Source organism: Melospiza georgiana, chromosome 3, assembly GCF_028018845.1.
Source record: "Melospiza georgiana isolate bMelGeo1 chromosome 3, bMelGeo1.pri, whole genome shotgun sequence".
In the NCBI taxonomy this organism is placed as follows: Eukaryota; Metazoa; Chordata; class Aves; order Passeriformes; family Passerellidae; genus Melospiza; species Melospiza georgiana.
The window spans coordinates 54321868-54349328 of NC_080432.1; the positions used below are offsets into that span (position 1 = coordinate 54321868).

At 37.4% G+C, this 27461-nt stretch overlaps 2 protein-coding genes across 4 annotated transcripts in view; one reads left to right on the top strand and one right to left on the bottom strand.

Moving 5' to 3' along the window:
* Positions 1–2165, bottom strand: part of PHF10 (PHD finger protein 10) — a 26191-nt gene extending 24026 nt beyond the window's left edge. The window contains exon 1 of the mRNA XM_058021538.1: positions 2082–2165. Within this exon, the coding sequence (XP_057877521.1) occupies positions 2082–2084 (3 nt within the window). The 5' untranslated portion in view covers positions 2085–2165. The remainder of the gene's footprint in view (positions 1–2081) is intronic.
* Positions 1–18173, top strand: part of ERMARD (ER membrane associated RNA degradation) — a 25573-nt gene extending 7400 nt beyond the window's left edge. Inside the window, exons 1-18 of one of the 3 annotated variants that reach the window (XM_058021534.1) lie at positions 2265–2543; positions 3399–3567; positions 4675–4814; positions 5321–5422; positions 6574–6663; positions 7094–7191; positions 7710–7846; positions 9139–9253; positions 9788–9890; positions 10311–10340; positions 10849–10916; positions 11683–11854; positions 12758–12841; positions 13649–13728; positions 14214–14342; positions 15818–16027; positions 16991–17104; positions 17663–18173. In XM_058021534.1, the coding sequence (XP_057877517.1) occupies positions 3399–3567; positions 4675–4814; positions 5321–5422; positions 6574–6663; positions 7094–7191; positions 7710–7846; positions 9139–9253; positions 9788–9890; positions 10311–10340; positions 10849–10916; positions 11683–11854; positions 12758–12841; positions 13649–13728; positions 14214–14342; positions 15818–16027; positions 16991–17104; positions 17663–17822 (2001 nt within the window). In that variant the 5' untranslated portion in view covers positions 2265–2543 and the 3' untranslated portion in view covers positions 17823–18173. Of the gene's footprint in view, positions 1–2264; positions 2544–3398; positions 3568–4674; positions 4815–5320; positions 5423–6573; positions 6664–7093; positions 7192–7709; positions 7847–9138; positions 9254–9787; positions 9891–10310; positions 10341–10848; positions 10917–11682; positions 11855–12757; positions 12842–13648; positions 13729–14213; positions 14343–15817; positions 16028–16990; positions 17105–17662 lie in introns of those variants that run through there. The other 2 variants (XM_058021536.1, XM_058021535.1) reach the window with 2 other exon arrangements.
* The last annotated feature ends 9288 nt before the right edge of the window (positions 18174–27461 follow it).

Genomic DNA, 27461 nt, shown 5'->3' on the forward strand with positions numbered 1-27461 from the left:
AATAGCCTACACAATACCCAAAATACAGACTTGGTTCATTTACTACTTCATTTTGCTTGTCCTTATTCCTTGTTACTAAAATAGTAGCTAATGTAATGATGATTTAACTTGCTCATTAAAAAAAAAAAAAGAAGGAAAAAGTAAGCTCCAGTGTGCAAAGCTTTGTAAATGTGCTTGGAACTGAAAACAAGATCTCTGAAAATCACGTTTTCTCCCCATCCAGCTATGTACTCTATATCTTCAAGACATGTAACAAAACCTGTCCCTCCATGAATGCAAGAAGTAAGTCTGATGTTGCAAAAAATGTCACCTGCTGTCCACCACGGTAGCTGAAAACAGAACAGTAAAATAGTAACAAAGAGACAGAAAAGCACAAGGAACTATGAGATCCTAACAAATGCCACAGGCAATGGTCTTCCATACCAGCTACTTCCTAACAAACCACTTCCAAGTTTCGCTGACTCTTCAGTCTCAGCTCCACTTCCTGACTACTGCTAGAACCCAACACTGAGATAAAATCATCAGTTCCTTACCAGGAGAGCAGAAAAGAACTCAAAGGTGAAATAACATCACAATGCAAGGCTTATGCTAAGAAGTACTGATGAGAATTATTTTAGAAGATGTGCTACTCAAGGGCTCAGAACTCTTTCCATCTGAGGAGTTTTAAGAATCAGGGAAGAAATGCAGTTTCTTCTCTATGAAATTGCTTGCACATGCATTCTGTCAACAACTGTGGACATTACCTAAAAGTATCCTCTAGTTCCTTAAAAGCAGTGATGTTGGCAGCCTTAGTGCAAATTGCCCGCTGGTGTTTGTTGAACTCTGAATAGCATTTACTCTAAAAACACAAGGACCAAACACATTTGCACTTAGCCTGTGGACACTCATTATCTACTCACTGCAAACTCAGATCTCAAAAGACTAAAAAAAAAAGACTAAAGCTCTGACATGCTCATCACACATCACCTAACAGAAGAAAAACCACCTCAAGTCTTGCAGCTGAGGTCTTCAAATGAGCGTCCCCATCCATGTGAGCAACAATGAACTTGTGAAAAAGGGTGCAGTCCAAACAGTGATTCTTTGCTGACATGGTTCAGCTTGAGGCATATTACTTTCAACCTCTATCACCAATGCTGGAAGAAAATTCATGTCTATAGCACACAACTTCTAACAATGGTGATATTTAAAAGTTTACCTGCTATTATTAGTGACAGAAGCTTTCATAATCACTTGCAAAAAGTCATTGCATTTACTAGTGAGGCAACCAAAAACCTTGATTTCTCTACAGACATGGCTAGTAAATAAACCTTCTTCTGTATATCATTGTATAAAATACACAGTAAACCCCGAAGTTTTAGCACAATGTGGCAATTATGTTTCTGTAAAATATTTGCACCCTCTGAATAAAACGTTCAGAAGTTCAAGAACTGACTACATTTGAACACTTGACAAAAAAATGCCTGTTCTTAGGCTACTCAACTCGAGTACATTGGCTTAACTTTGGACATACAGAAGGAAGATTGCTAATAGAAAAAAAAAAAAAAGCTTTTGCTATTTACATGAAATTATGTTTGTTAGTAAGTCCATTTTAACAATCAATAGTTTTTAGTTGTTAAACAGGAAAGAGCTCTTGTTTATTCCTTCAGAAGAAGGTACGGGTTCTAGGTCAGAGCAGCACCCCGAGTTGGAGAGAGTGCCCCACCAAAGGCAGGACGCCGCTTCTCTTTAGCAGCACAGCGGCTCGGGCTCGCAGCGCCTGAGGCAGCACGCCAGCCGCAGGCCATGAGCCAACATCACACCTGACCAAGCAGAATGAGCGGAGCTATCCCAAACCGGGCACGAACCGAGAGGGAACACCATTCCTCACACCAATGTTCACAAGATCACACGCGCCTTTCATCCCACCTTCTCCCCGCCCCATCCTTCCCTACCAACTGAAGCGCCGCAGGCCCGGACCGGCACCCCCGCCTCAGTCGGGCACCACACCCCCCCGCGCCGGGGCCGCTGTCCCCGCTCCCGGCGGGGCCCCAGCCCGGCCAGCTCAGCCCCTGGAGCCGCCCCTCGCCCTGGCGGCCGCTCACCATGTCTTTATCCTGGCGCTTTTTCCCTGTGTCCTCGGCTGCGGCGGCGGCGGTCCCGCTGGGCGGCGTGCGGCGGCCCGGGCCCTGCCCGCGAGCCGGCCGTGACGCGGCGCGCGCGGGCAGCGGTAACGGAGCCGGCGGCGGCCATGGCGGAGCGGGGCCCCGCGCCGGGCCCCGGGAAAGGGCGGGGACGGGAGGGGACAGCCCTGCCCTGCCCTGCCCTGCCCCGCTGCTGCCAGTGCCAGCCCGCGCTCCCTGCCAGGGTCACCGCCCCGCCCCGCGCCTGGCCCGTTTTGCAGAAGTACTGGCATTAAAGGGTAGCCGCGGTCGTGGAGGTTTTGCTCTGGCCTTCTGTCTTTGACAGAGAAACGGCGAACGGGAAGAGACACAAATTAAGATGGACTGAATGATATGTCTTCGGAACATTGTAGATTTTTAAATTTCTTTTTCTTTAAATAGCAGGTAGGTACTCCAGATGGCAGCTAATAGTGGTTTGCAATGGGAACTGTTACCGTGGCTTAGTGCTGACAGCTGTGTAAATATTTCTTCTCTCCTTGAAGCCATGGATTCAGAAATTACATATGTGAGGGTAAATTCTGCCACTTAATTAAGAGAGGAAAAAATGTTTTTAATTTAACTTTAATGGCATATTTTTCATTATTATTAGTTGTGGTACTTCATTATCAAACAATTTCTTGTCTATCTAATGAATGAAGAAGTGTGACTTTTTTAACTAAATCAGAAGCATTTTCATCTTTGTTAACATGGCACAGTTTTATCTGTGCAATTTTTAAAATTTAAATGTGTGCTTCTGAATCAGTCCATTTTTCTGTTTAGACTAATGTGAAAATAGCATGAATGCCTAAATTGCACTAACATTGCTACGGAATTCACGTGTTCTTCCCCTGCCTCCCTCCAAGGATCTTGCTGGTTTTAAGGACTGATGCTCTTGGTTTACTTGAAGTAGCATCAGTTTCTCTTCAAGCTCAGATTAGGCAGAACGTTTATGTATAAACTGGGATATTTTGCTTCAGTCTATCTTGTCATGAATTCAGTAGATGTAACCATTCTGAAATTCACCCTCCTGGCCTTGTGAAAACAGAGCAATGCTTTCCCCTTGTTTTATGAAGGTAGTTCTGGTTGAGAGTTCCTTTCATCACATATGTGAATGAAATTTGCATTGCAAACCTAAACAGCTTGTTTACAGCCAGTGTATTACTGTCTGTGTAGCTGTGCTGATGGTAATTCTTTTGTTCTCGTGTGCTTTCTGGCTTTCTTGTTACAAGGATTCTTTTTGTCTGTGTGTGTTTTTTCTAGATGGCATTGCCAGACTCGGTCACTACTTGCCTTTCTCAACCTGTGTGCTATGCGATTTGCAAACTTGGATTTGAGAAGAAAGACACCTATAATATTGATAATATTTTATCTGGAAGTGGGGAAGTTTATTGGCCAGCTGTTACAGAGCATGTGTGTTACCTTGAATCAGGTTGGTGTTTACCTGTTGTAGTAGTGATGCGTGTAAGAGTGATGCAGAATTTCAGTACAGCTCACCAATTCTAGCTGAGTTGTGACAGCTTGTTACAGTACAGCATCAGCTCTGCTGCAGATTAGACTATGTAGAGTTCATATCTACAAAGAGCTTTAAATTTTTCATGTGCATTTGTATTTGGCTTTTGCTGGCTCCTAATGTTTGTGTAATCTGTGCTACCTAAGTAGCTCCTACTTTGCCTTCATCTTGGTTCCCAGCTTTATGTGCCTGTAACATTAGGGGTTCAGTTCTGCTTCTCTCCAACCCCATAATTGTTTTGTTCTTTATATTCCTTTTGTGCTAAATTTAAAAGCCTGGGGCCATCAATATTGCTTCTGTTTGCTGTTGCTTCTGTTTGTGTTTCCCAGCTTTCGGTTGTACAGAAGTACAGTCCTGTTTCACTTCTATGTGGAATAGTTTGTAGTTGGTTTTTAACCAAAACAAAGTATTTATGTCCTGATGAATTAATTGAATTTTAATTTGCCAAATTGCATCATGTAAGCTCTGTTATTAATTTCCAGAGGTAGTAGAAATATCTTAAACCATAAGAATTTGTTTTCCTACAAAAAGTGTCCCATCAAAAAGAGGCAGTGATACCACTCTGTAAGTTACCACTTCCATCTGCCTTCTTTAAAGGCCATAAGTGGTGCATTTTGACTCTCACTGAGCCTGCACTAGCTTCCAGCTTGATGTATGGAATTTCTATAGAAATTCTAGTAGTTTTTTCACATTTCAACAAAAGCAGAATGCAATGATCCTATTTACTTTCATATTTTCTTGTGTTAAGTTTTTGTTGGGGTAGAATTTTTGAGTTTTTTTGTTCTATTCAGAGAAGGTGCTTGGTATTACCTGGATTTGCATTGCAGTTTTACTTTTTAATACCTTTTCTGTGTGATGTTTTGGACAGTAAATTGTATTGTATTGGTTGTACTAAAATAGTCGGGATAAAGTTGTCTGTGCTAAATATGTACACAAACTGTAGCAGATTTTATCCCTAGTGAGTTTTAAAATATTAGGCCTTCAGGAAGGTTGGTACCCTAATCACTTTCTGGTTTTCAATTTAAGATCAAAGTGTGGATTATATCAGAAGCATACGATCATTAGGACCTGTCTGTGAATCTGTTAATTCATACTTCAAATCTCTGACCAAGGAGCAGTTTGTAATTCAGTATGCATCGTGGTTCCACTGGACAAACTGCACAGGGGTATGGAAATTTCTCTTAAATTTGTATTTTGGCACCTGAACTCTTTGTGGAAGTTTAATGTGAGAACACAGAAGAGGCATCCATGAACCAAAATGCTTAGAATTTGTGACTAATGCTTAGAATTTGTGTCCTTCTCTGATAGATGGTTGCTTATAATTTTTCTGACTTTGTAATTAGATTTTGTGTTAGACAACATGAGGAGCTTTGGGCCTGTTCTTACATTAGTTTGTAGGATTTTGTTTTTTAATAGAATGTGCCTAATGCCAAGTTTTACCTTGTAAAGTAATTATGGATATTTATAAATATGTAAGTCACTAGATATCAAGAGGTACTCTAGGGAAATTTCTCTCCAGGTACCTACACTTTTGTTTCTTTGGCATGGTTTTCTTTCTACATTTGCACAGCAACTATCACGGAGGAATATTTACATTTCTCTGTGCTATTGGCTATGTGATCTTTCCTTTTAAATATTGAGCACAACATTCTTCCTCTCCCCCATCATGCAGGTATTTCTGGAAGTGTTTGATGTTTTGCAATCTACACAAGCTACAGAAGTTGCTCTAGGCTTAATGAAACTAACATCATGCTTGGAGCGAGCCTTGGGTGACGTAAGTGCCAGCATGAGGAGTCTATCTTGGCTTTATAAGAGGGGAATGAGCTCTTGGATTTAATTGTACATTGAAAAAAGTGATGCAGATACCCTGTTCTGTAGTAGTACACTAATAGTCCACATGCATTTTGAGTTGGACGGAGGTTCTTTCCTGGATCCAGTTGTGCTGATGGAAACATATTTGGGGCTCCTTCACCAGTGCTTGTAGAGTTGCTTGTGTGAGTGCTGTTGCTAACTAATTTAATTAGGAAATAGAAGTGTTTGATTGATCACTGTACACAGTAGATCTTAATTAGTTTGATTTATTTAACTGAAGTAGGGTAGCATAGCTTCCACAGAAGATCTGATGGTGTATTAACTGGGAGGGATGGCATGCAGTTGGAAAAACAGGCTACTGGGTCACTTCTTTCCTAGGGAGAAGGGAGAAACAGCTACTTAAGTTTTTGCTGCTGGGCTGTTTTACAGTCAGGTAGGTTAAAATGGCTAGTGTTCAATATCTATGAGGAGCTCTGGAGAAGGAAATGACAGAGAAAGAACAGTGGGCTAACTTATAAACCAATTTGCCCAATTGTGGGTTGTGGTAAATTTTTCAGTAAAAAAAATCACCAAAGATTGGGAAAAAATGTCAGTGAGAGTATAAGGAATGGAAGTTGTGATAGCAGTTGAAAATTGAGATGCTGTTATTGTCCAACAAGTATAAAATCTAGTTTAAAGAACAGTCTGAATCAGAAAACGAACCACAAGTCTCCTCCCTTTCACATTGACAGACCCTATAAATTTCTGTTGTAAAAACAAAATACACCATCCTTGGTAGAGCTTATTCCTTTAATTAGGTGTTCTTGTTGTGCCTTACTGGTTTTTGTGGGATTTTTTGGAAGATAAAAGCAGTATATGTATAGACCTTGTGAAAAGCCTAACTATGGTCACATTAAATAAAATATCCACTCTTTCCTGATATGTTGTCCAAACTTTAATTTGTAATGGAATTACAGAATTTAAAGTCTTTTTAAGGATTTGGTGGGTTTTGTTTGGTTGGTGTTTTTACAATATTGAAAATGGTTATTGGGTAAAATAGTCAGGGTATATGTTTGAAATACAAATAAGTATAATAAATTATTTATTATCTGTTCTGCTCTTTTTTTTTAATAGGTGTATTTACTTAAGGGTAATGATTGTCCTTTCCTTCTAAGAGACTTGCTTGCATCTGAGCAGCTTGCAGATGTCTTTGGACAAACTGTAGTAAGTACATTGTTTTGAAATAAGGAATAACTACAGAGCTGGTTTTCTTCCTACCAAATGTACCTCTTGTTGATTTGCATTAAATTACACTTTATTTATAGTACAAGAAGTAAGAGCTGAACTTGATCTCATTTGTTTGCCTGTGATAACTGTTTGGGATGTTTAATAGCTAGTTTGATTCTTCCCACATTGTACTCTATATCCTGTACAAATAAGCTGAGAGATTCTCCTTCAGAGAATACTGGGAATTGCAAGTAAAGAGTTTCTATTACTGGGACAAGTGAGGACCAGTCATCCTGACAGTAGACATTATAGTTTCTTAATAACTTCTGAACTTTACTGCCAGTGGAAGGTAATAAAAGTAAGAAGGGTAAGAAAGGCAAAAAATAATGGATTTCTTCATGCAGTAATTGCTTTCTTTATTGATTAGATGAATGTACTGAGGGTATTCATTGGATCTCCACATGGTCTGAACCTTCGTAATGTTTTGTGGCATGGATTTGCATCACCCCAAGAAATTCCTGCCAAGTAAGTTACCAGGAAAAGAACACTCCTTTTATTACCAGTCAGACTTGTGAGTTCTTGGAAAGTGGTTAGTAACCCCCTACTTCTCTTATGGGAAAGAAAATAAATTTCCCTTGCAGCTTCTGCTTCTTTTGGAAATGGATTCCCATAGAATACTTCAGCCATCACAAAGATGGCCAGTACTAGATCCAGTGGGTTTTGTACTGTTAGGGAAAACAAGAAAGTTCAACTTTTTTTTAAGCCAGGGCAGTGAGGAGCAACTTGGAACAGAGTAATGGGCTAGAAGGAGAAGCAACAGCAGCCAATGTAGAATACAGTGATGCTTTTTATCTAATTCCTCTCTTTTTTTCATGCTTATGAATGCAATTAATTAAGTGCTCCTGCTTAGATGGGGAGAGTACATTCTGAGTGTTTTTAAAAAAAGTGAAAAACCCTCTTTGTTCCTAACTCACAAATGTAGGTTCTTTGCAGAAAAATTTCTTTATATAGGCTTTTCTAATATATTGTGGTATTCTCCCTAGATACTGTGCTATGCTGCTCTTTTTAACTGCAGGATTGGGTCAGTTGTTAGAGACTTATCTTCTGCAAACTAAAGATGTTTTAGTACATCGACCTTATGTGATCTTCATTGGCTTAGAGGAGCTTGATGCATTTCCAGGCAAGTATTTAACCACTAGCAATTTTTTTATTATCCTGTATTTGCTATTGTTTCCTTGTCCAAAAGCGCTGTTGAAAATAATGCATTTCCCAGAGTTCCAAGATTAAGTTTTAACTTGGATACCTGTATACACTGTCATTAGATGAATCAATCATGCTTTAGGGCAACTTCTTAGTATGTAGACAGTTCACTGACTATTGAGTAAAAAGACTGCTGCATTCTAAAATAATTGCAACACATTGAAACGTGAAATATGTCTGCCTCTAAAGGACTTCAACTTTATATTACATTTTTTAGATTATGTGAATTAATTTTATGTAACAGTGATCTAGTTTGCCTTTATGAAATCTAACTTTTTTCAGAATCAATGGGTTCCAGCTGCAAGGGTCCCAGCAGGAGTGCCCTGAGTCTTACAGGGAAGGTAGTGTTGAAACAGAGTAAAAGGTGGTGACACATCTTTGCTACACTAACGCCTTTCTTAGGGAAGGATTTGAAGTGTCAGATTAAAATCTTCTCCCTGTCCACACACCTTGTTTGGTTTATTCCTACTATTTTAAGGCAATAACAGCATATAGGGGATCTTGGTGTCAGTGGTAATCATGGCTCATTTGTGCTATATAATCAGTGGAACAACTGTCCCAGAAATGGAGACAGGGATTTGGGGAACCAAATCAGTAATTATGTAGTGTAAATCCTATGGCTGTTGGTTGGCTTTGAAAAACCACTTACTGTAATCAAGTTACACTTATCATTTTAAGCTTTCTCTTTGAATAAGACATTTATAATATGAATTTATAAGTGTGGGTTTCATTACATGTTAGCGTTGAAGTATGAAGTGTTAGTTTATAATGCTGTATTTTTAACACAGAAAATTTATAAAATAGTAACTACATGCTCATGTTCAAGTGTTCATACTATTGTATTAATTCTGGCTGAATAAAAATGATTCATAAATATTATACTTTTCTAAAGTATCTGAAGTAGATAGAGAACAACTCAATAGAAGTTGGGTCCAGTTGCTATGTAGTCTTTCAATAAAAAGCAAACATGACATTTTAAACTGGTTTTACTCTATTATTTTACATTATCACCACAAATACAATCTTACATACTTAAATTCTGATCTTAAGTGTGGCTACTGTTGTACTTGCAGAGTTAAAAGAAAATGGATAACTTTTAAATTTCCCTTTACAAATGTTGAAATTATATCATATTTTCAGTAAAATATTTAAAATTCATTAGTGAAGTGTAGATTATGTGTAATTTTTCAATGTTGTTTTTTTAACTTGCAGATCTTAATAGTGAAATACTTTCGATAGCTGAGGAACTTGTAAAACTGTCCAGTTTTGTATTAAAAATTATGTTACCATTTTGGATCGCTGCTTTAACAGCTTTCAAGCAAAGCAGGTAAGATTTTGTAATTTCTTTTATTAGACACTAAAAAGAATATATTCTGGATTTTTATAACTACATTTGCAGATTCCAAGGCTTCATACTAAATTACTTCACAGCATATAGTTATGCTTTGTTATGGTGATGTCTTGGAAAGTTCGTTGAGTTATGGCTTTGTTTTGTGCCAACTAAGATTATAAACTATATTTTGAAAAAGAACTGTTGGAGATGTAGCAAAAAAGGAGAGGTTTACAAAGCAAGTGGAAATAAATCTTCATATGTTAAATCACGCATATGTTGAATGTAAAAAAAAGTGTACTGTTTTGTTTTCCTCTCCCATGCTCCATCTTTTTGTGAGTTATTCTCATCTCTGAGCTTGGATTCAGTGGTCAGTTTCTGTTTGGCACAGGTAGTCGTTTATTGTTTGTTTACAAAGTGCATTACAAAGGAATTTTGTAAGGGTTGTTTAGCCTGAGACGGTAACTCTGAAATGCTTTATATTTATGAGGAAGAAAAGCACCCCTTTGGATATCTCTGTTACTTTTTCAGGTATGCTGACAGTGTGATTCTCTTACTTCCTCAGCTGGAAGCTGGACTTAGATTGCTCTTCACTACAACTAATAAATGTCCAAATCGATTGTTAACAGCGGAGGTAAACTTTTGTCTAAAGTCAATTATGATTTAGTGCTTACAAAAGAGTTATTCTAGAAATCTACAGATTTACCCTGCAAAATTTCAATCAATTTTGGAACATTATTTACAATTCTGCAGTTGAGATTCATGAATGCCTTTAATATTTTTTTAAATGTCTGCCTCTAAAAAGGACTGAAAAAGTAGTGAAAGATTGAAGTTCAGAAACAGTAGTTTAGGGTGAAAAGCAGGACATGATATATTTGCTTTAAAAAAACTCAGCTCAAGATTCCAAAGTGCCTTTTTTCATTCATAAGGGGACTTTTTTGCTATTCATGCACCTCTGATATCTCATGCAAATAATAAACTAAAGTTTTATATACATGACTAGTTAATTGATTTTGTTTGAAAACCAAATAATATTATTTGTGTTTTGTTCTAGTCTTCTGCTCTCTACACCACTTTTGATGAGGTACTGTGATTTTTTTCTAAATATATATCAGTGTCAGAATTTAAACCATGCATGTTTCCCATTACTAGAGTTAAGAATGCACTTTCTTTTGTTGAATATGGCATTATTTCTAACTTTTCTCCCAAACAAAAGATGGTGGACAGTAAACACTTTAAATTTGGAATGCTTCTGCAGATATCAAAATTAATACAAATTGTAATGAACAGACTATTTTTTTCTAAATATTTTTATCTTGAAATTCATCACTCCACAGAAACAAACATTCTGCTATTTTTCCTAGATTCAGTTATTCAAAATAAATACAAATAAATCTTGCCAGCATAAATCATCAGTTTTAGAAGTTGATTGGATTATTTCAAGTTGTTTGTCAGTAATAATTAAGCATCTTGATTCTAGAGTGGCAGAAGTAATCACATCAGATTAGGAAACTGTTTTAGTTGGTGTTTCTTCTTTGATTATATTGGTCTTCAATAATTCAATAAGTTTCTATTCGAATTTTTTTTCCTAGATGCTAGCAAAGCATTTGGATAATGAAGAAGTCAACCAGCTACCTGTAGTTCTTGAAGAGCCTGCCATGGAAAGTGATTTTGAAAGTGTTCTAGAGTTTTGTCATCATTGTCTTTTGATTGTTTGTTTCACTGAGTAATAATCTTTACGATATGCCTAATACTCAGTTATTTCATATAGCTTATGTCCAGCAGCTTAGAACCTTAGAAGCTTAGAGCTGTTAGCTTTTTTTATTGTGGAGGATACAAAGTCATACCTGACAGGCCATATTGCACTGGGTATAACACTAGCTTTCTTTCTGAAATATAAGTGTCTCAGAGATATTTGTCTTCAGACTCCTGAAGTTCAGCTGAATGAAGCAGGAGCAGAACTGATGCCTCATACAGGGATATTTCAAAACTTATTTCTGATTTCTTGTGAGACATGCCTTACACTGTCTGGGCAGATAGTGCAAAAACGCAGCTCAAACCTACCAAAGCACATTCTGCATCTTACTACCCAAATAGATTGTGAACAGAAAAACTAGGGGAGCTGAGTTTAGAGGCCTTTTGAGAGTATGGGGACATCTGAGGTTACTGTCCTGTTGCCAGAGGCAGTGGGGCTGTGAAGGGCCTGGGACACAAAGCTGATGGAAATCTGTTGATAACTGTCACAGTATAGAATGTATGTTACAGGTACAGTTTGCACTGGCTTTCTTTCTGAATATCTGGACACCTCTATAATATAGACATGGTCACATACTTGTCTTTCAGAGATATTCTATACACACAATATGTTCAATTCTGTATGAATGCACATGGAATAGAATTCTGTATTGTTGGTGTGTGTTTCCACAGGACTTCCTCTGGGATTTCTTGAATCACCAGGAGGGCCCACGTATAAGAGATCATTTAAGCCATGGAGAGATCAATCTAGAAACATTTCCCAGAGAAATAGCTAACCAAATAGTTGGATTTGCTATTACTATTCTCTGCAGATTCTCAGATGAGGCTATGTATTCTCTTAAGGTAGGGACCAGTATTTTCTTCTCAGAATTTTTTTTTTGTTATTTTGGATACCAAATATAATTCTAGATAGAGCATTATGACTGAATCTTTCCTGACAACTGCTTTTTGTGCAAATGACATACTCCTCCAAGTAAAAAAATGTGAAAGTATGTTTTGCCTAGTTTTGTAGGGAAATAAGTACAGAAGGTTTTCCAAAATGTTACCCTTTCCTGTTATACTATAATTTGTTGGCTAAACCAGTCCTTATTCAAATGGTTGATCTGTAAATTATAATGAGTACACTTAATTTTGTCAAATTGTATTGATGAACTAGCCTGTTTATCTGCAGAATTATTTGAAAGGTATGTAGAACATCTGTGGCTCACCCACTGAGGTATGTAGTGTGTAGTTAATGAGATTTTCTTTTCCTGAGACACTGTAAATAATAGTCCCTTGCTAATGGAAGTGTTATTTGTATCTATACTTACACTATGAATTTGTAAACATTTTTTGCCTAGCACTGTGTTTCTCAACATCAGCAATTATTGTTTACTCTCCCCAGTTTCCTGTTTATATTTGAGATTACTTCTTTCAATATCATGCAGCAACCTATGAGATAAATCTTCCATTTATTAGTTGCAGCTCTTTTTTAGTTTCTCAAGATGTATTGTGTGCTGCTGCATTAAGAGAATACTTGGTTGCTTTTCTGTCAGCTGCTGTCAGGCTTCATAGTTAAAATATGTGAAATTAAGCTTTAACCACTTATTGTGCTGATTACTTCTTTCAGCCCTTAGACATTTGGAAGTGTTTATTGACATCAGTGCTATAGGTGGCATGCATAAAATGAAGTATAAGTCAAAATCTGCATATGATTAGCACAGCTTAGAGAAACTGATGTGTATTGTCTCTGATCTTGTAAATCAGGAACACATGCTCATAAAACCACTGATGAACTGTGCAAGTTGCTACCAATCTCGATTTCATCCAATTTCCCGGCTCAAGAAACAGGTAGGTACTTCCATCTGTGACAGCATTTTGGTCCTTAAAATTGTGAATCCTCAAAATTATCTAATTCTTCATGCTTTGATTGTCCTAAAAAATGTTCAAACCATACATATTTTTTATTATTTCTTTTGGTTTATTTTTCAAAACACAAAAGAAATCACAGTTGCTAAAATGAGATATAATTATGCACACTCCTGTTAATGCAATTAATACCATATTTGTGTTCTAGATCACTAAATAGTCTCAATCACTAAATTCTTACTGTAGTGTTTGCTTTTCTGTAGTTTTCTTAATCTCCATATGTTTTTTTTTATGTCAGGACCACTGCTAGGTCCTGTCTCCAGGATTAGGCTGTTACTAAATTTTTTTACTGTATGAAGGACAGCTGATTAAGATTCTGTCATGGTAGCAAAATTTACTCTCCAATGTCATAGTAGTTCTCTGCCAATCAGTTTAATGAAGTGCTTGAGGATGTTTCTCTATTGATTTGAGATTGCACTAGACATACCTAGTCCTTTTACTTTTCAACAGCAGGCAAACAGTGTTGCAAAAGTAATGTTAGTTAATTTTTTATATTTAAAAAAACCATAGAATATTAAGTTACTTTGTTCAGATAATGTGTTAATATGGAAGTGTACATCCAGACTTTTTGCCCTAACCTAAACCTTAAGAAATGAAGTTGGCTTACACGGTTATGACTAGTGAACAAATAACCTACAGTTTGTTGCAGTTTTTTTTTTCTAAATGGGCCACTAAGAAAAGCATGTCAAAGTCTATACTTTACAAAACATTTTTCATTATGTTTTTGAGGTGCTGGAATGTATGAAGAGCATGCATTTATGGCCTGAATTGGCAACAGTGCCTGAGGAACAAGAACAAAGGATTAAAGGGTATGTGTGTGCTATATAAGATCACCAGATGTAAAAAAGCAAATAATTCCTTATCCTGAAAAGGACTTGGTAACCAGTGGTAAATTTTATATAAGACAATAGTTAGAAAACAAATGTAGCATTCTATCATCATTTGAAAAGGAGGAAGTCATTAATAATATCACTGGAAGATATTGTACTTGTTTAGAGCTGAGAGAAGAAAATTTAATGCATCTGTCATATAATCAGTATACTGTAGGCTTTTTATGAACGGAAAATTAAGAGGGATTTTGAGTATTGCTAACAATGAAAAAAGGTCGCTTTAGTTGGAGAAAGAAAATCATGCTTGTAAGGTAGAGGGAAAAGAAATTATATGAGAGCATAAGAGTGGATGCTGAATACACTGCTATCCAAAAAAATCTGCATCTCGATCTATGCCATTTAAGAAATAAGTACTTAACTATTTTATAGTGTCAAATATTATTTTTTTCTCTCTTGTTTTTAAGGTTGGAAGGAAATGCTGAAGCTAATACTTTAATTTTGATGATATCTGAAATTATATCTCAGTTGCAGCATTTTATGCCCCAGAATTGCTGTAGTTCGGATGATCCTATCAACAGTGTCCTAACAGAGAGGTGAGTTTTATGCCCTCCTGGTTCCTGCTGTCAGCTTCTACTTGCAGCCCAATGTAAGAATTCTCAAACCTAAATTGTCCTGTCCCTGTTTGCAGAGAAATACTTGAAATGTTGTATGCACTTTTCTAGTGTTGCTGCTGATTTAATCTGAAAATTTTAGGATTGCAGCTGAATGTCATCTTCAAAATAAGGATGAGATGTACGTTTTAGAATTACAGTGGAGATTTTACTTAGAAATTAGACTGAAAAAATAACCTTTTTTTTTCAGACCATGAAAGCAAAATACTTTAAATATTTGTGTACTTACTAGATTAGGTTGGTTTTTAGCCTGGTTTGTGCTAAAATTGCATCAGAAAATCCTTTTAGTGTGCTTCATGTTACAGCTGTGTGTGGTGTTCAAAATGGCAATACAGTGCTATGTAATTCTATTCTTCATGCTCTTATATCAAGATTCAGAAAGAGAAAATGTCTTGTTATACTTGGTGTCAGACTTGGAGGTGTGTAAGTTCCAATGCCCAATTTGGAATAATAATCAAAATAGTTTGACTTTTAATTGCCACTCTTAGAGCAGCCTTAAGATTCCCATGATCGAATGAATATGTTGAACAAAGCACTTCTAATCAAACCCATTAGGCATGGGTGGCATCCAGCAAAGAGGATTTTGCCTGTTGCTGATTTTACCTGTTACTTATATTACATGTGGGTCTTCCGCTTCCTACCCACCAATCTGCAAATTTATTATTTGGAGGAAAGAAGCCTAATTATTGGTGTGTTAGACCTTTAGAGTTTTCTGCCTTTATCACTTCAAGTCATTAATGTTCTGCTATCTCAGGGATAAACTGAGCATGAGGGAGATTAAGAAACACTTCTATAAGAACAGAGTGTTTAAAGTGATGTGTGACACAGTGTAGCAGATATGACAGCAGGGAGATATTTGTGAGCTTTAACAAAGCGTGATCTGGTGTGGTGTTGATTAAAAAAATGGCCTCACCACCTGCATTTTACGCAATGTTGAGTCTGCTTCTTGTTCTGCCCAGGAGAAAGACCACACACTAATGGGAGTACTAATTAATAGCATTTGTTTCAGTGAGTTTTATTTTGGTGGAGGTTAATTCATTGTGAGTTGAGCTGTGGTGGGAGGCTTCAACCACAGCCCTGCTGTGATTTGATGTGTTCAGTGTATAATTTCAGCCAGGCAGTTTTGTTTATTGTGGTTGTGTTTCTTTGATCTGAAATGCGAAACATATTCATCATAATCAAATTTGCATTTATATTCGATAAAGTGATAGAAAACACAGTCACTACTCCTACTACGCAGATCCTTGCTTTTTTTCAGTCATGAGGTAAGGGCAGTTTGTTTCCAGGTTTTCTGAATTAAAACATTACGAGTCAAACCACACTTAATATGAAATGTATCCAGTGTTTAATCCAGCTAACAAAAGATTGACGTTAAAAAATCCCTTTCTGTTTTGGAGGCTGCTGGTGGAACTTTGTGATACACGCATTTGCACGCTGTATTCCCCACGACCTGTCCTGGAAGTAGTGGTGGTACTCCGCAAAATGAGCGCGCAGTGCCATCAAGTGTCCCAACAAGTTATTGCCGGCGCTGCGCTGAGACACACGCAGTGGCTCAACAAGACTCTGCGCTCCCGCCAGAGGCACAACTATCGGCGCATGCTGAACAGGTGGGCTGCTGGCTTTGCTTTATTCTGTGGTTAGGTTTATGGGAGAATGGCTGCACGCTGCTGTTGCTGCCTTTCAGTGGGCTCACTTGGAAGTTTAAAGTCAACAGTGTTCACGTGTTCTTGTTAACCATTTCAGAGTCATGTGTCAACCAGATCTATGTATTTACCAGATTATTATCAGATTTCTAGTAAGTAGCAATATTGAAATAACAAGAAAATCTCAAACTGTAGAGTAATTTGGGGAGCATTGCTAGATTATGTCACTGTAAATTGGAAGCTTTCAAATTAAGTACTACTTGAATGTAGATTGTATATTGATTGTATAGATTGTAGATGTAGATTGTAAATAGATTGTATTTTTTTAATTTCTGGCTTTTCCTATTGAGGTATATAAATGCCATTCAAGTTTTATCTGACTGCAATAGGTTTAACAGATTTGAAGATTCTATCTACTTTATTTTACTGCTTTTTATCATTACACCTGAATCAGGCTCTTTATAGATGGAAGAGATTTTATTATTCCATTAAGTTTTTGGTGATCATAGGAGCTTTCCAGAGTTTTATAAGTATCGTGTTACTGGCAAGATAATGTTCCTAAAAATGTTAACCATGTTATTTAAGAAATATAGCTTCAACTGACACCTGGTGGTACACATTTGTGATTTAGTTGAGCTGTAGTTTATTATCTATGGCTTAATGGGAGCTCACGAGTTTTTCTTTGGAATCTTAGATATTTGCCTTCTCTTCCCCCCTCATTTTCAGTTTATATTCTCTGTTTACTTTTCTGGGATTTGCACTGCTTTTTGCTGAGGGACATTTCATAGTAGTTTTTCCCCCGATTCTGCAATATCCAGCAATTTAGATTGGGTGCAGAAGTCTTAATATTTTTTTTTTTTAATATTAATGATTTATTTTTAATTTGGTTTTAGTTTGTTTATTTAAGTATTTTTATTTTATTTCTAGCATTAAATTTTTGTCTCCAGTGTTGCGGCTCATCTTACTATTGATTACTCTGGAACTAGTCAGTGTTCATTCAGTTTGTAAGAAGAATCCTTTTGATTATCAGCAGTATCTAAAGTGAGTATATAAATTTACTTTATGAAAATAGAGATTGCCCCAGAATTCCATGTTGATTTGTACTGTAGAGATTTTTCATCATTGTAGTCATAATTTTACCTTGGACAATGTTCACTCAGGAGCTAAAATAACTTTCTTGAAGTGTAGATAGGGAATATTAATACATAAAAGTTGCATTCAGTATGCTGCTGACTTTACCCCCTGCGTGTTAATTAACATCTGGTTGGATATCACATACATTGTGAAACATTTGACCAGGAAAGCAAAGGGAAGCTATTTGGGGAAAACTCTGTCACACATTTGGTCACTGTTCTTTCTATGGTGCTGTTAATTGCAGTTCTGAAGATTTTCCCATCTTAGTGTGAGAGGGAGAGTTCTCCAAAAGTAGAGCAAACCTTAATGTATTGATCATCCAGTCCTCCTGAAGGAGATTTGGAAACTTGAAGATGTTTGCAGCTTTAAGTCAGGCGTTGCAGTATTCTTCTCTTCTCTTTTTTTTTTTAATTTTTCTTTTTAAATCCTTAAAGGAGTTTTTTTCTCTAATGTTATTTCTCATAGGTTTTTGAAGGCAGTCTTGCAGTACACTGAGAACTTGGTGACATACACAAGCCCTGACAAAAACAAGTGGGATGAAACCATGGAACTTACAAAGAAGACTTTGATAAAAATAAAGAAAATCAGTGACAGAAAGCTGATGTTAATGCATCTAGCGACGTGAATGAAATGGGATTGAAATTGTCTGGAAATTGTTGTATCTAAACAGTTACGGAGACCTCATATTTGATAAATCTAATTCAAAGACAAAATTCATAAGTCATTTTCAAATTTTGGATTTCTTTTTATCAGGAAGTAGCTGCTGATACTGGAGATGAATGATCAAGGTTCCAGAGAACAGGTTGTTTGTCAAATCCACTGAAAAAGAGAAACTGTGAACTAAATCAGGATGATGCAAGTTCTACTGTAAATATATCTTGTGTTTTATGCATTGATTGTTCCTATATTTTTTGTAATTTCTTTTGTTTCCTACTGTACTGAAAAATACCTAAGAAAAAAATGTGAATAAAAAGCTCTGGAAATTTTTAAATCCGAAAAGTCATTTTTTACTTTGGAATACATCGGATATTATGTCAGAGACTGTGATTGACAGGTTAAGAAATTATGAACTTTCATCCTAAAATAGTGCTCGTTGTCATCTGTGGTTGTTATTAGTTGTGAACAGTCTGATCTTGCTCTAAAGTCTGAGGCAGAGCTGGTAACTCAGTAACCAGTTGTTTATAGATGAGGATTTAAGGGAACAGGATGGATACTTCTGCAGAAGGATACTTCTGCAGGGTATGTGTTTGTTTTGTTAAATTTCATCTTCTCATTCCAAAACATATTTAGTTAGTTAATTTCATATAGAATGAATGTCAACACGCACATGCTCACAGACATGGGTACACTGTGGTTTAGAAAGTTATCCTCTTATTGCACACAATATTAATTTGAATATTTTAGTTTTTCAAAATAAATTCTCCCCCTTTTTCATCACCAAAGAGTAGAACTTCGAAGGAATGTATAGGTTGAAGAACAGATTCACAGGAGACCACCAATGTCTCTCCATTTGCTTTTACCTATGGAGAGTAAAATCAGAGGCTAATGTCTGGATAATGTTTGACTCTACAAAGGATTAAAGATTCAAGTTACATTTTAATAAGCTTCTTTGCAGTGTTTCTTGACTGGAAATCACAGCTAGAGAATTGCTAGTTTGGTTTATTCATTGTGGGGGATGGATATAAACTAAGATCATTTTGCTTCCTTTGTGCTACTCTTGAAATATATTGTGTATGTTTGAGATTTAGCTTTGTCACTTCCCAAAAATTCTTCTGTTGCCATGAAAATAAACTATGTGAAGAAGTTTGAACTGGATAAAATAGATTAAATCTAGAAATAGAGAATAAATAGTCTAATGTAGTGCATAAGCCTAAAAGTTCAGCTTTTTTTAAAGCCTGATCCTAATTATATTTTTGGAGGCTTATTTTGTACCCACTGACTTTGCTCGGATATATTAACTTCTGCTAAGTGTGTCTTGGTAGTGACATTTATGATGACATTTGCTTTGATGGTGGTAAGTATTCTAAGACAAAAATCATTTAAGTTTTATATATTCATTGTAGGAACAAGATCGAGAAATTACCACACAGTCATGTTTTGAAAATACATAAATGGCTGGCACACTTTTTCCTTTTGAAAGTACATTCATGTACTAAAAGCACCTAATAGACTGCACAAGTGTATTTTCAACAACATAAGTTCTCCTTTTGTTGCCATATTTAAACTTTGGTAAAATGATCTTGCATTCAGTTCACTGCATTTGCTTTATCTAAGATGAAGTACATTGACAGTTTCTTCTTTCCTAATTAGTGCCACAGATGTGATTTGCTGCTCCAAGTTTGTGGTAAGAAGCATGAAGGATTTCTGGCAATTCTGTCAAAGATGCTTTTTCAGTTTATTTTCCTACCTCTGAAGCTCTCTGTTGGGAACACTGCTACCATCTATTGTTAAACAAATCTGGAACAGGCTGGGACAATCCAGTTAGTTATTCTGACTCAATGCTGTCGTTTACCAGAAGGGCTTATGCATGCAGGGCTTATGGCTTATGACAGCCCTGCATGTCATTTGCATGCAGGGCTTACGGATTTTTCCTGCTGTTAAAAGAGTTGTGGAGCAGAGCTGTAGAATAAGTGTATATTCTACAATGCACATTGAAGAACAAATGGCAAGAGATATGGTAGAGGTGATTTGGTTTGTCCTTTATCAGTTACTTACTTTTCCACTTCAATTATTCATCTTTGCCATCTCTTTAGAATCACTTTTAAGATATAAGAAAGAGTCTAAACTCTGAGCAATCAGCATTTCTGAGAGCAAAAGAAGCTTGATGTATTTAGAATTGTACCAAAAAATGTTTTCTTCCAAGTGTGATATTTCATCCAAGTATTAGTTGTATCTGATTTAATTGTTGGCCTTGCTCCCCAGGGTCTGTGTTTTCCTTGAAGTATTCATACAGTAAGTCTAAATATCTATAAATCTATATACAGATTTGGAAGCTGCAGCACCCCATGAGGAGGTATGTTGAATTACTTTGTTTATGTGGATAATGCTAATAAGGGAGTGATGATGCATAAGTCAGTTTGTCCAAGTTCAATTAGTCAGTTTATCAGAGAGTCACAGAATATGCCAAGTTGGAAGGGGCCCACAATGATAACTGAGTCTGACTCCAGGCCTTGCACAGAACCATCTCCAAGAGTTATACCCTGTGCCTGAGAACACTGTCCAAAAGCTTCTTAAACTCTGTCAGGCTGGTGCTGTGACCACTTCCCTGGGGAGCCCATTCCAGTACCCAAAAACCTTCTGGATGGAGAACATTTTTCTAATATGGAGAATATTTTTCTATTTTTTTTCCAACCTAAACCTCCCCTGTTAGAGCTTCCAGCCATTTCAACATTTGTGATTTTTGGTACCTTCTAGGGAGCATCAGGATCAGCTACACGTTGGCTGCAGTGGGCATTGCACAAGTACCATGAAATATCTTTTATGGCTACACATCTGTGTGTGAAAACAAAGCTTGTTCTTTGCGTTCTTTGAGCCATTCTCTAGTTTGTGCTCTCCTCAATGGCAATAGGAAGGGTTAGAAACAGAACCATGTGTTCTTATTCAAACATAACACCAGCAACCAAAAGTAATTAAAACCTTATTAGGGTTGTCATCACTACTGCATTATACAGAAACGTTTACGTAAGAGATAGAGCAACAAATTTGATTTACTTCATCTTTTAATAAATCCCATCTAGCGGTTTTCAAGCAGCTTGATGGCCTTTGAAGTGAACACATGGTGGCAGTGTTTGGCAATTCAAAATAACACTCCATGCTGACATCCACTTTCTTATCTCTTTTCTTTGGATGTGTATAAGAAATCAAGTTTTCTTCTGATTTTATCAGTTTTGTTTATATGTGTCTCTGATTGTGTCTTCTGTAGAAACTTGTTTTCCCATTTGTTTCTGATCACTTTCGGAGAAATGGAACGCATCCAAAAAAGGTTTTTTGCAAACATTTTAGTAGTTAAGTAGAGGTTCATCACATCTTCCACACTACTTTCTGAGGACTTTTGGAATTTGTCAGAAGTCCATCAGCTTCCGCTCTCCTTACGTAGTTTAAAAGAATGAGATCTTTGAATTTAATAAATAATTTAATACAACATTGTTTTTTACAAAACATAAGTATTGATATTCCTAAAAGAAAAAAAATCAGATTGTCACTTATTAATTGCTCTGAGAACACCAAAAAAAGGTTTTTATTCAAAAGCAATATATGTATTTTGAGCAAAAATTAGAATTGTCAAGAAATACATTTATTGAGAAAATTTCACTAAGGTCTCAGCCTTATTGCTGTGGTAATGATTTTTCAGTCTGTTGAAACTGTAATGTGCTACTCATATGCTGCCCTGTGAAGAAGAGCTAGTTGAGCATTGCTTGTTGGGTGGGCTTTGAAAACCTTGTCCACAGTAGCAATTTCAAACCATGCAGAAAGGTTGCAGTTAGAAAAGATTTTCCTTCACATGATGTGATTTTTGTACACCATGAAATCTTGTGTAGAAATGTTGGAACATCCCCAGCAGAGCTCTTTTTTGCCTACATTACATGAGTGCATGTTGTCCATGTGTGGTGTATCACCTTTTTTTCATAAATTGATCTACAGATGCAGAGCAGATTCCTGGCTGCTGTGAACTATTCCTGTTCCATCTTCTTTGGGGCAGATCCTTTACTTTGGTAAGGATCCTCCTCACGGTGTTCCAGTTTCCCTTGAAGGGGATTGGTTTCTAGTTATACATCTTTTTCAGGCTTGTGTATTTTCAGGGGACTGGAAAAAAGAGCCACATAGTTCAGATAAATTTGCTGTATAGCAAAATCTCATTAATTTAGTAGCTTGCATTGCAGGGAAGTGAGGATCATGTGTGGGACCTCACAGCTACAAAGCAAATAATAGATTCTTTAATATTGTTGTGTTTCTAGAAAAACTTCCCCTTGATTAGAAATGAGTTTTCTTTTTGAGGCTTTTTCAGGGCAGCACTATAAGTTAGAACACCTGATATTTGCTTTTTAAAAATTTTTAAAGATCAATGGAGATCTCTTATTTAAGAAGTCTTTTAAGCCATATAGATTTTCAGACAGAAATTGAAAGGAAAATGCCTGTTGTTTGTCTTCCCTGGGCCTCAGGCAATAGGATGTAAATATGGGTAGTGAATACTGTGTGAGATCAAACTGGCGTTTTTTCTGAAGGTGAGAATCCAAGACAATATATACAATTAAAGCCAGCAGCCTTGCCTACCAAAAGGAGTCCATGCCTTCTGGCATTCTCCACTGAATACCTCCTCTGTTCCTCTCCCATATATATGCATCTCACAGTTTCTCAAAAAAAAAAAAAAAAAGCATAGTAGAACCAGCCAGCGCCAGTTTGTTTTCCATGTTTTCTTTTCTCTGTAAGGGATTAGTTGTAGTAACAGATTTCATGTGCCAGAAAGTGGGTGAACATTAACTATTTTGTCATGCACTGATCCTTCCCACAGCCCTGCAAAATTTCAAATGCAGGAATGGTTATTCATTAACATTTCTTTGTGTCTACAGGAAGTACATTTACTATGTAAACATGTTTTATATAGAACATACAGCTGTTTTGAACGAGCACTCAATGAAACATAAGAGTACAGTGCCTACACTGCCACTTCAGAAACTCTGAGATACCACAGCATTGTGTTTTGGAAGAGTGAACACACAAAGACTTTGTGGAAGTTTCTTTAAAAAACCAAAAATCTTTGATTTGCTTGATCGTTTTTGTGTCTAAAATGTATCTGCACACTGAACTACTAATGTGCAATTTTTAGAAGGGCGGAGGGAGGAATGTGTTTCTTTGTGCTCATTTTAGTAGAGATCCCATTAAGGAAAGAATAGTCAAGCACCATCAGATAGTCTATTTTTCATAGACTGTGGAGAATATTGCCACCAGAAGAAAACCAAACTTATGGCATGCAGAAAATGTGCCTAGAATATCTAGAAGAATCACAGGCTGTTTGTTCTGAGAATATGAGTTGTAAATCTGTGAGGAACTTCACTAGTAAAGATATGTCCTTGGGTAATAGGTGAAATTGTCCCAGATACACCTCTCTGCAAGCAACTCCACTGGCTGAACTTCACTTTAAGAACATTTTATGGAATTGGGGTGTTTTCTGAAATGGTGAGGAATGGTTCTGTTTCCCAAGCAGTCAGTGTTATGGCTGTGCTGCCACCTCTAGGAGGCTGAAGCTGTTTGGCCCCTTCAGAGCTGCAGGATGGTGCATGGACCCAGGTACTTCTCAAGCTGTACATTGTATCCACACATTTTATTTTAACAATTCCAGGGACGGTGAATCCATCACTTCCTTGGACAGCCTGTTACAATGCCTGACCACCGTTTTGGTGAACAAATCTTTCCTAACATCCAGCCTAAACATTCCCTGGAGCATCTTCAGGCCAATTTCTTCTTGTCTAATTGCTTGTTACTTGGGAGAGAAGATCAAGTCCCATCTGGTTACAATCTCCTTTCAGGTAGTTGCAGAGAGCAATAAGGTTCCTCCTAATCCTTGCTCAGAAAAGCCCAAGACGGAAGAATGGAGTCCTGGTTGTCTAGTCAGTCCTGCATGCACCTTTTATTAAATGTTAAGAAAGGGGAGGATTTCTAGTCATATCAATGGGAAAATACTGCCCTTAAACTGGCAGGATAGTACAGTGATAGGAGATGACAATTGGATGAGCTCATAAATTTTGAACTAATGGCATCTGTGCAAAAGCAGAAGGTTAATTCTTAGCAGTTGATAAAAAAGAAGCGTAAAAAAAAAAAAAAAGGCAAAAAGGTGCAGTTGACCCTTCAGGATATAATGCACTTGTGTCAACATGGACTCTGCCCAAACATTGTTCTGCCAGGGAAGCAGCTGGATGCCCTGCCCTCTGGTTTATATAGCACCAAAGGGAAGGGGTAGGGAGAGATGATGTGAGGGAAGAGGGAGGAGAAAAAGAGGCAGGAGGGAAGATAAAGCAAACCCAGCTCACATCTTCAGCACCATGCTCTGAACTGAAAATGTTCTCCAGCTGACCCTCCCAGCACTCATTTCTTGATATTTAGAAACCTGCATCAGTGAGATGCTCAAGTCACAGATGCTGTCACAAGCTGCTTTCTTTACAAATATTTTTCTCTGGGAGGGTAGGCAGTGATGGAGAAAGGAGCAGGGGAGAGAGTAATGACTATTCCTGTCTGGCCTCTAATTTTCAAAGTCTAATTTATAGTATTCCATGTAGCATGATGGTGTCATTTTAATGGTGTATTAACACTGAAGTCTGGAATATTTATTTGGTAGAAAATGCATCCAATATTAAATATACCTCTGGGGACATGGCTGTGGGATGATTACAGAACTGATGCCCATCAAATTGATAGCATTTCTCTGTCCTCCTGAGTCTTCTGCTGTAAAAGTGGGGCAGGGTGTTTTCTGGTTAAGAATAATGGTCTCAGTGATACCCTTGGGGGCAGATGTGTCCCAGCACCTGCGCTCTGGATCCAGGATACAGAGCTTCTACACAATTATCTTCCAGTTTGCTGTTAATTTCTATTCAAATTAATCAGTAGTTACTTGACATGAGGAATCACATTGTGAGCTTTAAAGCTTTATCACACACCATTGTTGTTTATTTATTTATAGTCTATTATTCATCCCAGAAATAGTGAACAATTTAACCTGATTTGTAACATTTCTTTTTTTTTTTTTTTTTTTTTTTTTTTGCTTTAGTCTCCCATGTGATTTGCATACATATAATGAAGCAGGGTGGGGAGAGAAGGGAGGTTACTGTGAGGCTAGAATTTTTTTTTTTCATTATCTATACCAGCTAACATGAGATAGTGCCCAACAGAGTTTCTTAGCATCCCTTACTTTTAAACAGGTGAACATACTGAAGCAAGACAGACATTGATCTCAGGAAAGACCAACCACATATGCAAATACTTGTACTTGATTCATGGAGTTTAATTTAACATGAACTGTGTCAAACCTGTGTTGTGGATATTTTGAGAGTTTGTTTTCATTAACATTCAAGCAAGGTGCTGTCCTGTCTGTGGGAAAGACAGGATGTGTGGTGGAGGGAGCCCAGCATCTGCAGCCTGGTGATCTATAGCCGTGGCTTCTGCAGGCTCAGAGCAAAAAGGGTGTGAGCGTGAGTGCCCCGGCTGTGTACGTCGGTGGGTGGGTGACAGTGGGGATTCTCTTGCCAGCAGCTTTGCTGGATGGCAGGGATTGCAGCTGTTAACAATCAAAAGGAAGCTTTCGTTTCCTTTTGACTTTTACAAACTGGCCTAATATAAGTTCTATTTATTCAGGTGTTTTTATACAAATTTTCCAAAGATATCGAGTTTGACCTTTTTGTATGTAGTTTCCCCTCCAATTAGTGAAAACCATTTAGAAATGTCAAGGATGGGACTAGAAGGGACCTCTTACGTGCTGTGTGCTGCTGGTTCAGTCAACCAGATTGCACATGATCTTTTTCAGCTCTGTCAAATACCAGAAATAACCTGTCTCTCCTACTCATCTGTTTGCTGTACTGCTGTACCAGAACCTTGTCCATGTTGCTTAGAAACCCTCTTCTAGTATCCAAGTTTCTTTTCACAGCCCATTCATATCAATTTGTTCTTGTGCCAATATTGTCCCATAGTTGGGTGGCTCTGCTCTCTGTCTAATGTTTGCATATCACTTCAATGTATTTATAATAAGGAACCATATCCTTTCTCAGACTCCTTTTTTTTTATGTTAAACAAGCACAGCTTTTTTAGTGTCCACTCATAAAATAGGTTTGTTATTTCATGAATAGGCCCTGTAACATTTCCCTGCACCTGTTCTTGTTTTAGTTCCTCATCTCTAGGACAAGACTTGCCTAGGATTGAGGTCAGATTAACTGAAATAATTCCCACTTTGGTGGCACACACTCTCAATTCTAACATGACTTTTTCAGATCCCAATCCCCATTTCTAGTATTTATATAAGTGATCTTTGTTTAACTCAGTATAATTTTTGAGGTGATCATTCATCCACCTGGGTTTTATGCCACCCTCATAGAGTTGTCCCTTTGGCCAGAGGTTTGACATTTCATGTCTATCTTATCTTGAAAGACATTACAGGTTTCATGTGAAATCCCAGTTAATGAGATTTTTAACCCAGTTCACTAGACTACCACAATGCAATGAAACTCTCAAGTTCCATCAGATTCCCAAATTTAATTCCTATTGCTTTATTCCATAAGCAGAAGCGCAAAATGAGGAATTTGTGTTGTTTCTGTAAATGCCTGTAGAGTGTTTTTGATCTCAGCCTGGCACCCTTGTTGTGGGTGATGTGAATGGGTGATGGAGCCTCTGTGCTGCTGCCAAGGGCCAGTTTCCTAGGATGGGCACGTGTTCCCACCTGAGACAGGACGTGCTGATGCAGAGACAAGAGCTCACTCCAGGAGACATGGACACCCACCCCAGGCTCCATCCCACTGCTGCAGCGGCGTGTTTGAACAAGAAGAAAGATCGCAGTTGGCAATGGAATGAGTAAAGTTTTACAAGGAGAGCAGGTGTGCCTGTTTGAAAGATAAACTCTTCCCCCATGCGACGATAAGATAAATGATCCGAACTTGTGATTTAGTTAATGTTTCTGTCTTTAGCCTGCTGTGTACACAGAACCCTGCTGGATAAGCTGCCCAGAACTGCATGCCTCTGTATGCACAGAGCTATAATAGCCAGCAATATCATTCTCTCACCCTGTGTCCTTAACTAAACAGCCTTTAATCATTATACATAGTTATTATATGTTCCTTATTATACAATTCAGCAGCTACCTTGCATTAAAAAAAGCCACTGCCTACATTAAATATCATCATTGGCTGTGTCCTGAGGATCTTGTTTCACTGCTATTTCAGGCTGTCACGGTTCATCGGAGCAGTATTTAAACTATGTCTGAATTTAGGCAAATGCTTTTTGTTCATGTGCCTTGAGAATTAGAGTTAATCCATCTTTCTCACCAAGGGAAAATTCCTCCAGAGGCATCTTGCTCTTGTTTCACTGCTTATTGATTATCACTCCCAGTTTGCACGTTACTGGCTGTGGTGTTCCAGCTCCATTTGAATGAGCAAAAGAAAAGCCAGCTGGTGCTCTGTTGTTCTGATTTTTATATCAGCATTATGGTTTCAAAGACATTTATCTAATCTTATTAACTGGCTTTAGCAAGAGGATTTCCTCACAGACTTAACTGGGAGAAAACAAATAG